The 14,656-nt window shown below is 39.9% G+C and overlaps 1 protein-coding gene across 4 annotated transcripts in view; it reads left to right on the top strand.

Moving 5' to 3' along the window:
• dock4b (dedicator of cytokinesis 4b) overlaps positions 1-14,656 on the top strand; it is a 189,702-nt gene that overhangs the window by 123,513 nt on the left and 51,533 nt on the right. For 3 of the 4 annotated variants that reach the window (XM_049473407.1, XM_049473405.1, XM_049473404.1), the window contains exons 23-34: positions 1,021-1,213; positions 2,328-2,455; positions 5,218-5,352; positions 7,671-7,769; positions 8,323-8,417; positions 8,555-8,630; positions 9,592-9,692; positions 10,087-10,145; positions 11,376-11,524; positions 11,728-11,813; positions 14,017-14,043; positions 14,191-14,286. In XM_049473407.1, coding sequence (XP_049329364.1) covers positions 1,021-1,213; positions 2,328-2,455; positions 5,218-5,352; positions 7,671-7,769; positions 8,323-8,417; positions 8,555-8,630; positions 9,592-9,692; positions 10,087-10,145; positions 11,376-11,524; positions 11,728-11,813; positions 14,017-14,043; positions 14,191-14,286 — 1,244 coding nt within the window. The remainder of the gene's footprint in view (positions 1-1,020; positions 1,214-2,327; positions 2,456-5,217; positions 5,353-7,670; positions 7,770-8,322; positions 8,418-8,554; positions 8,631-9,591; positions 9,693-10,086; positions 10,146-11,375; positions 11,525-11,727; positions 11,814-14,016; positions 14,044-14,190; positions 14,287-14,656) is intronic. The other variant, XM_049473406.1, reaches the window with a different exon arrangement.

The following is a 14,656-nucleotide window of genomic DNA, read 5'->3' as shown; positions in this document are numbered from 1 at the left end:
AGCATTTATTTGCAATGAAAATGACCTCAAATAACGCAAAGAAAACAAGTTCATATACATAAAGTTTTAAGAGTTCAGAAATCAATATTTGGTGAAATAACCCTGGTTTTTAATCACAGTTTTCATACATCTTGGCATTTCTTCTCCACCAGTCTTACACACTGCTTCTGGATAACTGTATGCCACTTCTGGTGCAAAAATACGAGCAGTTCAGTTCAGAGCAGTTGTTTTTTGTTGGACAGTTTCTGTAACCCCTTGATTTGTTCTCTCTCTCTCTCTCTCTCTCTCCCCCTCTCTCTCTCTCTCTCTCTCTCTCTCTGTTGTACTGTTTCTGTTTTCTATTGTTTTGTGTATGGCACACTCCTGGAACTTAAGAGCTCTGTATGAGACTATAATATTTAAGGAGTAAAAGTCAGTGTAAATCCAGAGCTCAGAGCTGGGTCAGTATCAGAGGCTGTTTGCAGGTGTTAATCTAGACTCAGCCGAGTGTTGTTTTGTAACAGTGTTTAAAAGGCCCGAGCTTAATCGGTATCCAGAGCAGAACAATAGCTGTGAGAGAATGCAGGTCAGAGCCATCCTAATCCACACTAATCCCTGGCCTGCTGCCCTGCTCTGTGCTCAGCACCGCACTGTCCCTCTCTCTCTCTATCTCTCTCTCTCTCTCTCTCTGCTGGACTCCCACTCTCCACATGCCTTTACTGAGCTCAGGAAGTAACAGGGTGTGCTGCTGCTGCTGCTGCTGCTGGTTTTACTGGTTTAATGCATTATAAAGGCAAAGAGCTCTTTATACTCAAAATATGTCTTATGAGCTTAAAGATCATTTATTATTTAAATAACACTGACATTTATGGAAACATTAAAGCAGTCAAAAGACTTCCATTACTGACTAATAAAGGTTTATGTATTAAAGTATTAAGTCTAATGAATTATTAAGCTAATGGCATAGAATTCTGATTAAAGGCTCTATTAAATACAGCATTACAAGTCTCTGTGTGTGTGTGTTTGTGTGTTTGTTGTCAGGCGGTGTTTCTGAGGACGTTTCCTGCGGTCTATGGGGAGCTGCTGAAGCTGTTCACGGTGAGAGAGGTGGCCACGTTTGTGCGTGAGACCCTGGGAAGCCTGCCTGCCACCACTCAGGCTGACTGCCCCCTGGAGGCCGTGAAACTGCAGTGCATTGCCAAGACTGTGGAGAGCCAACTGTACACAAACCCTGGTAAACACACACACACACACAGACACACACACACTCTTCTAGCCTGTAAACCAGTTATATTAACTTCATACATATCAACAGCCCACAAATACAGCTACAAACTACAAAAGTATACAACAGACCCAACAATAAATGCTTAATTTGCCTACAAGTACAACCGTTCAACAAAGATCACTCATTTGTATGTCTACAGTACACCAGTGCAGCCAAAACATTAAGTACACACAAAAACTCACCAGTCAGACGGCCTATTATCAATTAGTTTCACATTGAAGGACAACCTTTAAAAAGGCTATTTAATATGATATGACACAATATCTGTTTCATTTGCAGCTGTAATTCCATGATAGTTCGCTAACTATTAAATTAATCCAGCATGAGCTCCGTTAATGACTAAGCAACGCGTAAAACCTTCAGCACAACGCTGAGAAGGGGTTAAACAGCCATGGTCCCGCCCCCGGAGTGAAAATCACAAATCTGATTGGTTAGACTTGCTTTGACTTTTCGAATAGATTCATAACCACGCAGGTACGTGGGGGCAGAAGCCATTTTAAAAAGCTTTGATTGGTCAAAACCGCTGTCAGTCAGATAAGAGTCCTGTAGCAACTGCAAAAAAAACACAGACTAATGCTTTAAATTAGTTGCTGTTTTTTTATTTTAGTTAATTTATAAAATAAATTCTTACACTTACAATAGCTATGATATATATATTTCCTGATTAAAAATGATGTAATTATTTACATGCATTTATTGAGGTGTTAGCACTTACTCTCCTAACACCTCTAACACACTAACTACTTCTAACCTCATTTCCTTCCTCCCCTCCTTCATTTCTCTATCCTATTATTTCCCTTTAACCTCCTTTATGCCCTGTCTGAAGATGTTTTTACCTTTAACTTCTATTACTTTTGTACTTCACTATTGTAAGTCGCCAAATGTAATTTAATGTAATGTAATGTTTAATCCCTTGAATAAAACCTGAAAGTCTACACTTCAATTGCCTCATCTTATACTTTATTGTTTCATTTTAACTCCACTGTTGTGGCATACAGAGCCCAGATGATGAAGATTGAGAGTCTAACTGTGTGTGTATGCGCGTGTGTGTGTGTTGCAGAGTCAAGGTGCATCCTGCTACCCGTGGTTTTGCGCTTGTTACAATCTCACATGCAGGAGCAGAAGGACCTGGTCATGTGTGGCCACATCCTCACCAGCATGCTCTCGCTCATCAGGAGAGAAGACACGGTGAGAGACCATCCAGCAGCCTCTGACACACAGCCATGACATATAGGAGACACTATGAGGGAGAGGGAGAGGGAGAGAGAGATTCATGAGGCATTGAGACCCCTTTGAACTGGAAGAGTGATGCAACCTCCTAGAAACCCAGAGCCCCTTCAAATAGACAGCAGGAAAGAGCGAGACCCTCACAGACATTGTGCAGGGGGCTGAATCACACAGCCCCTCTAATTCATTCTGAGATGAGCTCTGGAGGAAACTGGCTGAACTCAGTGACACTAAAGCAATAAGACATCCGACCATGCTCTCTAATGGCCCAATTGGTGTGGAGAGAACAGTCGGCGGTCCAGACTCTGATCGCTTTAGTTGGACACAGTCTAGAGCAGAGTGCTGAAACAGCAGCTGGTCTAAATGAGGACGACCTCCCTGACCTTCAGACAGCCAGACGCATCCGTGGCTGCAGAACTGATTCAATTTGGCCAGTGTATTTACATATTTAACATAGCAGAGGTAGCAACAGATTTCCCCCCTATAGGAATGAAAGAAGTTTGAAAGTTCATGTGCCCTTCTTAAGCATCCCGCAAAACCCTAACAACCACCTCAGACAACATAGTAACTAGAGATGCCACAGATGCCAACCGATAGATCGGTGCCAGTGCCAAAAGCCATGAATATGATGCTGCTTGTTTCAATTTATGGTACAGAAGGTACTGACTAACTGACAAATTCAAGTAACTGCATAGCAATCGCATTGTAAAACCCTAGCAGCAACACCATAGCAACCATAGAGTAAGAGTATCATAGCATCATCACAGCAACCACCTTAACAACCATCTCGCCAGTGTCACTCAAAATCACTCTAGTGCCCACTGCCACTACTTTGCAAAACCCTAACAACCACCTTAAACATCATAGCAACTAGAAATGACACAGCAACAATACATAGATCTAAGTGCCAAACGCAAAAAAAAAAGATGCTGCTTATTTCCTTTTATGGTACCGATGGTACTGACTACCAAATTACAAGTGATCACGTGGCAACCACCTAGCAGTGCCCTAGCAAAACCCTAGCAACACCTTAGCAACCACAAAGCAGCATCATAGCATCATCCCAGCAACTACCTAACAACCATCTTGCAAGCACTTAGAGATTCATCAGGTATTACGACACTGCAGCAACCAACCACCTAGCATCTTCATAGCAATCTTTTTTGCAGCTACCTGGTATACCATGGCATCCACCAAGCAAATGCACTTTAGCAACTAGAGATGCCACAGCAACAATACATAGATCTAAGTGCCAAACGCAATAAGTATGATGCTGCTTAATTCCTTTGTTGGTACTGACTGCCAAATTACAAGTGATTGCGTAGCAACCACCTATCAATGCCCTAGAAAAACTCTAGCAACACCCTAGCAACCACAAAGCAACATCATAGCATCATCACAGCAACCACCTAACAACCATCTCACAAGCACTTAGAGATTTATAAGGCATTGAGACGCCACAGCAACCACCTTGCATCTTCATAGCTATATTTTAGCAGCCATAGCATAGAAGCATCCTATCCTACCATGGCATCCACCAAGCAAAAGCACTCTAGTTTTTCATGTAGCAACTTCCCAGCAAGTCCATAGCAGCCAGGTAGTATACCATTGCAACCACCTTGTGAAAACACTTGGGTATGTGACTGTGTAGTAACAGCACTTTTCTAGAGGATAAAATAAAGCACTTTTCATCACTTTTCTAGAGGATAAAATAGAACACTTTTTTGGCATGTTTCTAGAAGATAAAAGAGAACACTTTTCAGAAAGAAAAAGAAGAAAGAATGATGGGAAGAAACAGACATACTCTACACAAGGGAAAAGGATAAACTACAAAGTGAATGAGAATACCAAGTACCAATAATAAGTTACTGCATAGCAACCACCTAGCAAAATCCTAGTAACACCCTAGCAACCACTGAGCAACATCATAGCATCACTAGTAACCACCTAACAAAAATCTCACAAGCAATTAGAGATTCATGAGCCATTGAGACACTACTGCAACCACCTTGCGTCTTCATGGCAATCCTTTAGCAGCCAAGTAACTGCATAGCAACCACCAATCAACCACCAGTCCTAGAAACACCCTAGAAAACACTGAGCAACATCATAGCATCATCACAGCAACCACCTAACAACCATCTTGCAGGCACTTGGCTACAATGTTTTTAGCGATTTCTTTTGAGACTTTGCCCATTTTATGTTACCATTGTGCAAGTGTTCTGTAAATACTTGTAATGTGACCAATGGAAAGCAGTACTGTAATGCACTATAATGATGTGTGTGTGAGAGAGAGAGAGAGAGAGAGAGAGAAAGATAGAGAGAGAGGGTGTTCAATAGATGTCACACACTCAGCAGGACCCCTCTACAGCAGAGGCATCATCTGTGCCAGGCTTGTGTCTCTGCAGTCCAGCACAGCCTGTCTCACACTCTGTCATTATCACCCTGTCAGAGATCACTCAGCACAGCATGCTGCCGCAGAACACAGGGTCACCTGGCCTGAGACCAGTTTACTTAGAGCAAACTTATAGAAACGTATAGAAAACCATAGGGAACGTATCAGAATGAACACTACCTGATGTTTGCTTATATGATGGTGATGATTTGTTGATAGTAATGCAGACTAAAGTGAAAGCTGCTGGATTTAAACTGTAAATGATAACTGATAATGTTGTTATTTTATTTGTGTGTGTGTGTGTGTGTTTGTGTGTGTGTGATGGTAGGAGGCTGCCGTGTCCGAGGAGGTGGACCTGATAGTGGACAGCTTGCTGGGCGTGTTATTGAGGACCATATTGGAAATCTCCAACAGACCCCAGTCCACCGGATCAGCCATGCGTATGCAGTTCCAAGACGTTACGGTGAGAGAGAGAGAGAGAGAGAGAGAGAGAGAGAGAGAGAGAGAGAGAGAGATCAAAGCACCTACCTACGCTAACATAGCAACTGCATAGCAACCTCCTAGCACCAGCTAAGCAACACCATAGCAGCCACCTAGACACAAAACACTAGCAACCACACAGAATACGGTAGCAGCCTCCTTGTAACAGCATTATTACCACTTATTGACCCCATGAGGACCACCTGTGATACCCACCTGAGATGTCATCTCGCAAAAGCATCCTAGTCATCATACAGCAACTTCCCAACATCCACATAGAAACTGTTACATAGGATTGTGACATCCCTAATAGCAGTCAATAGGAGATAATCTCAACTAGACAGCAACCTCCTACTAACCCCCTAGCAAACACTTAACACCGCAGCAACCACCTTGCATCTACATAGCAGCCACCTGGTATAGACCTGGTAGAGACCTGGTAGTGGCCGTGTGGCAACTTTCCAGCAACCCCATAGTAGCTACCTAGTATACCATTGCAACCACTTATAAAAAGCACTTTAGTGCCTAAGTACCAACTTTACACAACCCCACCACAGCCTACATTTATACCAGAGCATCCACCTAGCACAAGCACTCTAATGACCACATAGCAACTTGCCAGCAACCCTGTAGCGGCCACCTTATATACCATGGCATCCATGAATAAAAGCACTCTAGTGACCATGTAGCAATTTCCACAACCCCACCATGGCCAACTTGTATACCCTAGCATCCACCAAGAAAAAAGCACTCTAGTGACCATGAAGCAACTTTACAGCAACCCAATAGCAGCCAACTTGTATACCATAGCATCCACCTACAAAAAACACTCTAGTGACCATGAAGCAACTTTCCAGCAACCCAATAGCAGCCACGTAGTATACCACTGCAACCACCTAGTGAAAACTCTTGACGATGTGTCTATAGAGGTGGGAAATACTTAAGGTTTCTTCTGGAAATATGTTTCTAGAGGATAAAAGAGAAAGAAAGAAAGAAAGAATAAGAGAAAGAGAGATACTTCTCCACAAGAGAAAAGAATAAAGTACAAAGTGTCTGGAAGAGAGAATAAGGAAACCAGACAGACGCAAGTCCTTGAGGGTGGGTTAATTACAGCACAGACATCAGAGCGCTTTATAGTTGAAAGCTGCTGCAGTCGTGCAGCAGGTGAGTCGCAGGAGAGCGTCTGCTTCAGATGTGACGCGCAGGACTGCGCTCTGTGTGTGTTGTGCTACATTGTGAATGGCAGCCGGACTGAGGATTTGGTTGATGGCATTTCTGCATCCTGCACATAAAGTTCTGCACGCAGAAGGCACAGTGTGAACACTGATGTTTGGCAGAGACACACTGTTTTTTATGTCCGTGTGTTGGATGAGCATCTGTTAGGGCGTGTGTTTCCTTTGTTAAAGTCGGAGTAATTTTTTTTTTTAGAAGGCTTTCCGGGCTTGTTGGGCTGTAATTGTGATGTTGATGTCCGTGGTCAGAAGTTCCAGCTTTGGTTGTGATGTTTATGAGGGTGTTGTTCTGCTTTTTTTTCCCCCTTTGTGTCCATTTTTTAACAAGTAGGATGAATGTGTTTTATAATGTTTGTGGATTTTCAAAAGACCAATTAAAAAAAAAAAAAAAGATATTTTACAATTGTTCAAACATTATGACTTTTTTGAACACATACAATCATACGAAACTTTTAGATTAAGTAAAAATGTGATTTGGTGAAAAGCAGGAACTATTGTTCAGCAATTAACTCCTTTAGTTAGGAGTTTAAGTGACCACTTTAAAGTGATGGGTTTCTTTGATTTTACCAAATTGAAAACCTCTGGAATATAATCAAGAGAAAGATGGATGATCACAAGCCATCAAACCAAGCTAAACTGCTTGATTTTTTGCACCAGGAGTGGCATAAAGTTATTCAAAAGCAGTGTGTAAAACTGGTGGAGGAGAACATGCCAAGATGCTTGAAAACTGTGTTTAAAAACCAGGGTTATTCCACCAAATATTGATTTGATGAAGTCTTAAAACTTTGCATTATTTGAGGTCTGAAAGCTCTGCGTCTTTTTAGGTTTTTCAGCCATTTCTCATTTTATGCAAATAAATGCTCTAAATGACAATATTTCTCTTTAGAATTTGGGAGAAATGTCGTCTGTAGTTTATAGAATAAAACAAGAATGTTCTTTTAACTCAAACATTCCTATGAATAGCAAAATTATAGAAACTGATTTAGAAACTAAACTGGTCTCTTAATTTTTCCAGAGATGTATATATGTATGTACGTGTGTCATATGTGTGTGTTTTTATGTGTTTTAGGGGGAGTTTGTGGCGTGTCTGTTGGCTCTGCTGAAGCAGATGAAGGACAAACACTATCAGCAGCTCCTGCAGAGCTTCACCAGCAAAGATGAACTGAGGGTGAGACTCCAGCTCATATATTTGCATCTAATGGAATACATACATCCTACCAACCACCTGAGAGAACCACAGCAACTATCCAGAATACCTTAGCAAAAATAAAGCAACACTTAGTTTAGTGGCGACCACTAAACAACATGGCAACCACCTAGAAACAACTTAACAATAGTCCCTAAAACAGTACTAAGCAGGCCACAGCAACCATCTAGCAGCATCATATTAACCACCTTGAAATAGCAACTATAGTGAGTAAATAGCAACAACAGCACCATCTGACAACAGCCACCTTTTTTCATGTAAATGTATTGGTTAAAACATGTATGAACCCTGTTGATATGGTTGCGATATATAATCATGCATCCCTAGACACAGTTGTTTCTTCACTTCTGGACGATAGTGAAGGTTTCTAACTCCTGTTCTTGTTTATTCTTCTTCCGATCATTTTTGAATGGGGTGTTTCTGTTTCTGACAGCTTGTTGAGCTGCAGGTGTCTGCAGTTGGTTTGCTGATTTGTGATTGTCTTTGTTCTTGTTCTTCCTCCTGCTTGTGTCAGGATTTTCTGCTGCAGCTCTTCACCGTGTTCCGGATCCTGATCCGGCCGGAGATGTTTCCTAAAGACTGGACGGTCATGCGGCTCGTCACCAACAAGTGAGCACCTCTTCAGCACTGCTGCTGCTGCTGCGTCCATAGTGATTTCAGGGCTGTTCTCTCTGTCAGATGAAGGTTTATGAATAATTGAATGTGGTAATGCTGACAGTGACTGATGGGGCGTGCTTGCTTTCCAGTGTCATCATCACCACTGTGCTGTACCTGTCAGACGCTCTGAGGAAGAACTTTCTCAATGACAAGTTTGATTATAAGGTACGTGTGGGTGTTGGGGGAGTGTGTGTTTATGTGAATGTGAATGACAGCACATTTCTGTGTGTAGGCTTTGTTCATCTGGGTACCTGCAGATCAATAAAATATCTGAAAATGTTTTAATACTAGACACTAGGGGTGTCACGATTTCGATATTTTCGATATTTTACCAACGATCCCGCTCTCTAAGATACGCAAATGGCGCAGCACACTGTAGCCGACGCCGCGTTCACTGTGACTGCTGAAAGAGCAGCCCTTTCTCCAGAGAATGTGGACATTCTCATCTTCTTAAAGAAAAACTTCAAAACATAAAAATAACAGTTGTTTTGTCTAGCCTCAAAAATGTTAATAGTTTTAGTACCTTAAGGAGCATCTTTCACTCAGATAAAGTTAATAATATATCTTTGTTAAAGAAAAAAAACTTGTCATTCTCAGTGCCGAGTTTATTTTTAATGTTTAACTGTTATAGTAGGATAGAATTCAGTTTGTTAAGGCTTTAATTGTTCTATTATTTTGTACATGACTGTTCCTGTATTTTTTTATTATTTATTTTGTTATGTTGCACATTGCTGTTTTAATAGAGCACAATGCTGCTACCAAAAAAAAGCCACTAGATGGCATTACATATATATCTTAATTCAATTATTTAAATTTGACCATTAGTGCCTAGTGTGGTGTATTACAGATCACTTGTATCACTTTGCATCACTTCTATTAAGCCCACCGTTTGAAATAAGATATTGTAAATTTGATGAATCAAACCAATGACTGACCATAGACTAATCTAAAACTGGCATAGGCTTCTCTGCTGTAAAAAAAAAAAGAAAATCGAGAATCGAATCGAATCGAATCGTGACCCTAAAATCGGAAATAAAATCAAATCGAGAATTTAGAGGATCGTGACACCCCTACTAGACACGTTAAATTTAATTTGTTGTGTGTGTGTGTGTGATGTATCCTATAGGTGTGGGATTCCTACTTCTATCTCTCTGTCATCTTCATCAACCAGTCCTGCCTTCAGCTAGAGACTTTTTCCCCATCCAAGCGAAAGAAGATTCTAGAAAAGTGAGTTTTTCCATTCATTTCATGCTGTTTATGATCCTGACACTGTTCACACTATACTTTTTTACATTTACATTGATGGCATTTACACTCTTATCCAGAGCAACTTACAAGGTTATTTCTATTTCAGAGGAGGATCAATGTAGTGTTAGTAGTGTTAGAGTCTTGCACAAGAATCCACTGCATCACACAAACCCCTTTTTATACTGTGTGCTTGTATATCTTAAACTGGCACACACTCGTTAACATATTACACACTCATTACAAGTCATTTTGAGAATTAAATTCATTAACCATAATGAATTTACGGACGGGACATTACGGACTGTGACTTCCCACACAGTCATTTCTACTATGTCAGGATTTGTTATGTTTGCATGTGTGTGTGTGTGTGTAGGTATGGAGACATGAGGGTGATGATGGGCTGTGAAATCTTCAGTATGTGGCAGAATTTAGGTAAGTGAATGACGTTGAAACTCATTCTGATCTCGGCAGAATCTTTCTTTGTTTACAGTACTGTACAAGTCATGTGCCAGTGTTTGTTAAAGCTCCACCAGGTAGGATTGAGATTTTGTGCTCGTTGGCTCCCCCTACAGTTGTAGAGTGTAATAAATGTTTCAGGCGGATTAGTTTCTCTTTCTCGTTTTCTGGCTTTCACAGACATATTCCGTCTCTTTCCAGCTTCTGCCAGAGTGTCTGTATGTTAGTTTGTAAAGAATGAACCAGTAGTCCCTGTAGAACTGTTAGAACTAAAGGTCGGAAAGCAGGTCGCAGTTCTCGCGAGCGTTGGTCGCGGCCGCCTGGTTTGAGCTCAGAGGAGCTCCGGCACAGACACGAGAGCACCGATATTCCTCGTTTTACACCTCAATGCAGCGCTGCAGTGAGTTTCAAACTGTAATTTTACTTCATTAAAAAGATCAAAAATCAAGGAAATCCGACCTAGTGCTGCTTTAAAATATTTTAAATTATTAGAATAAATACAAGTGCAATATGCAAGGTGCACTTAAAATCCTTATTTTATTTTTTATTTTATTTTTTTTTACCAAAAACGGGAGTGCGCCTTATAATCCGGTGCGCCTTATGTATGAATTTTATCAGTTAGGTTGTAAGTAGCAGTAAAGCCACTCTGCTGTAGTGCAGCGTTATACAGGAGTTTAGTGAAGTTTATCCAGCTCTGAGCCTGGAGCATTATTAGCATTGGCCACTAACCGCAGCGCTAGCTATATTACTTTTCATAGGAGAGTGTACTGTAAATCTAAGCTTACTGTAAATAAACAGAAGCGCTTTGCTCACCCAAATAAACAGTTTTCAGGAGAGAAATCTGTGTAGATTAACATCCAGTCCTCATTTGACTTGAAAATGTTAATTTTAGGAATTAAAGTTTGTTTGTTACCTTAGGTGCCCCCAGCGATGAGACCTGCTGAATTAGAAGGGAAACATGGCGACACCCTTGTTTCTTACTATTGTTGTTTAAAATGCACCTTATAATCCTAATGGATAGTGCGCCTTATAATATAATATAATACATTTATATATATATATATATATATATATAATATATATAATATATTTAAAAAACTGACATTTAACGGTCATGGAACAGTGTTTTGTACTTGTTTACAGTGCAAAGTCCGTACTGTGTTCTCATCCATTTTCATCTCCTTTTTTTTCTTCTTTCTTCTCCAGGAGAGCACAAGCTGAACTTCATCCCTGCGATGATCGGCCCGTTTCTGGAGGTGACGCTGGTCCCTCAGCCAGATCTGAGGAATGTGATGATTCCCATCTTCCACGACATGATGGACTGGGAGCAGCGTCGGAGTGGCAACTTTAAACAGGTAGAACAGCGCCCCCTGCTGCTACAGTCAGTCAGTTAGATCAAGCAGCTTTAGTGTTAAAATAAGGATAATCTCACAGACAAACAGGGAGAGAGACACGATTAATTCTTTAAACTCTTGAAACAGTGAACAAGCCGGTGTCCCAACACTTATTAAGTGTCATTTAAATGCGTGTTATTTATGTTATTTTTTATGCCTAATAGGTGGAGGCGAAACTCATAGACAAGCTGGACAGTCTGATGTCGGAGGGGAAAGGAGACGAGACGTACAGAGAGCTCTTTAACAGCATGTGAGTGTGGAATTATGGGAGTGTCAACATAGTGTACTACACACTGCTTTACTCCATTAGTCAGAGATAATGTCCATGCTGTTTGTGGACAAACACCAAGCTGTGTGTGTATTAAAGCGGTGGGTAAACACTGATGTCAGTGGCTTTACTTGTTGAGGACTCCTTTTGTGCTGTCAGAAGGTCTGTGGCCTGCATGTCTACAGCTGTAAGTGTGTGTGTGTGTTTGTATCTGTCTGTGTGAATATATAGCAGTTTGTCTGGGTCCAGTCCAAGGCCATGTTATCTTCAGCACAGTACTTGTTGTCACTTTCCTGTTTATGCTAGTGCCACACACTATTTCTGTTCAGTATGCACAGCACAGCATGGTGTATAAAGCTGTGCTGCCCAGTCTGGCCACACAGTTTTGTCTAAATGGTTTAGTGTATCAGTCATGTTAGCACACAGTGAAAACAGTGAAAACGAAAAATATGCTGCTACTCACTTTGCACATCTTGGCTGAACTTTAGCATTAGCCGCTAACCCCAGCGCTAGCTCGTTCATCCCCATTCAGAGGTAAGTATATTGAACTGTAGTCTGCGTGTTTACCATGTTAAAACAAGTTACTTGGGAGGAACCTCTATGTGATAGCACCCTGGCTTACAGGAACAAGGGAACAGGGTTCCTCAGTATAGCGCTGTCAGGCGTCCTTTACTAGCGCTAAGCGCAGCTGCTAACCAACGCTAGAAAATTGGAAATCGCCTTTACCCAAATATACAGCTTATTTTGTATAGATTAAAATCCAGCACTCGTTTATCTTTGATTATTTTTATTTTATTTATTTTTTTAAGAATTAAAGGCTGCAGAAACAAGATCTGCTGAAAATAAAATTTAGAATTTCATTAATAAATAAAGTGTGCCTTATAATACGGTGCACCTTATAGTCTGTAATATACAGTACTTAGTGTACTCTAAGTAAAGAAAAAATACATTAAGAAATAAAGTGCAGTCAATTAGAAAAATTCAAGTACTTTAAAAGTATCCTCAAGTGCAGACGCTAAGACCATCAAAAACGTTATGATGAAACTGGCTCTCATCAGGGTCAGCCTCAGAAACTGCAAGTTAACAGCACCCAAGATAGGAGCTACCTAAATGCTTCACAAAGTATTTTGGTTTGTTTAACACAGATTTTTATCTGGCTTTTATATCGTTCATATTAATATATCATATCATATTTTCCAGAATGACTATATATATATAATAAAATATATTATATATATATATTGTAAAATACCAGAGGAGAAAAATTGTAATTAAGTAAAAGTACCTTTACTTTGCTAAAATTCCCCTCTAAAATACTTGAGTAAAAGTAAAAAAGTACATAGTTACATTTAATTATTTTATGTAAAAAAAAGTACAACAAATATATAAAATTGTTTTTAATAAACTATTATTTCACATAATAATTTGGACCTTTTAGGCAATATTTGTTCAGACCATTTTTTTCTATACTGCTAAAAAGTTATGGTCATATAGGTTATTTGTTTTTATTTAGACAATTGTTTTTTTTCCCCAGCATTAAATTTTTTATTCAGAAATTGGGAGTTTTCCAATGTAGCAAAGTAGATTACTTGTGTCAAAATGTACTTGAGTAAAAGTAAAATTACCTGTTTTAAAAACTACTTTAAAATTACAAATTACTCAAAAAATCTACTCAATTACAGTAACTTGAGTAAATATAATTCATTACTTTCCACCTCTGTAAAATACATTTTGGGTAAGTCATCCAGTCATGGTCCATTGCTACAATGTAATGTAATATGACTTGACTAGCATTAGCATCACATCTTGAACTTAGAACATGTGAGCATCACTGAATGCCTCATGTATAGTGCTGTTTGTAAAGCATCATTATGTATCATCCAAAGCTGACATGGAGAGGCATAAAAGAGAATAGGCAACACGTGATAAGTGTCATTATGTGAGAAAAAGTCCCATAATCCAAATAGTTAAATGAGAAAGTTTCTGGAGTTAGTACTGACCCACTTTAAGCACTGATGGCGAGTCATTTGTTTGTGTCTGTTGTTGCTTTATACCTTCTTTCTTTATTTCTCTCTTTGGCTCTTCTACACTAACAGTACTAACCATACACTAACTGGTCTGAGTGAGAGTTTCTGATATTAATCGATTAATATGACTTTATTTCACCTCTGCTTTCCTGGAGTAGAATTCCTCTGTTTGGTCCATATCCTAGGTAAGACATTCTGTTCATGTGGGTGAGAGTTGTGTGTGTGTGTGTGTGTTGGAAATATGAGAGGTCAGTGTGAGTATATAAAAAATATGTATAAACTGAGAGCTTATGAATGACCAGTGTCTGTGTATCTGTATGTGTTTGTTTTAGTCTTCTAAAGAAGATTGAGAGAGAGACATGGAGAGAAAGTGGAATCTCACTGATTGCCACAGTAACACGTCTGATGGAGAGGCTGCTCGACTACAGGTGAGATACAGTGACACAAACACGCTAATAAACATGTTGGGTAGGATAGGAAAGGATTTCGGCTATTGCTAATGAATATTCATACATGCAAACATATTGTCTCTGATTAGCTAACAGCACTGTGAGGCAGTGAGACGGACAAGTTAGAAATTTAACTTAAGACATTTTTACACAAATAACAGTCTTTGCAATGACATGATGTTTCATGCTTTATAGGTTGTTTGAACTACAATGAACTATAATGGAAAAATAAATAAATAAAATGCTTTTCTGGCGTGACTTTAGTTTCCACCTGTTCTCAATTTTCTGCCCGTTCTCGGGCTCCCTATCTCCTTATAAGGCTGTTTTTTTCCCGTCTGTGTCCCAATTT

This window comes from Astyanax mexicanus, chromosome 2, assembly GCF_023375975.1.
Source record: "Astyanax mexicanus isolate ESR-SI-001 chromosome 2, AstMex3_surface, whole genome shotgun sequence".
Lineage (NCBI taxonomy): Eukaryota > Metazoa > Chordata > Actinopteri > Characiformes > Acestrorhamphidae > Astyanax > Astyanax mexicanus.
Note: the sequence above shows the minus strand (reverse complement) of the source record. Positions and strands in the feature narration are given on the sequence as shown.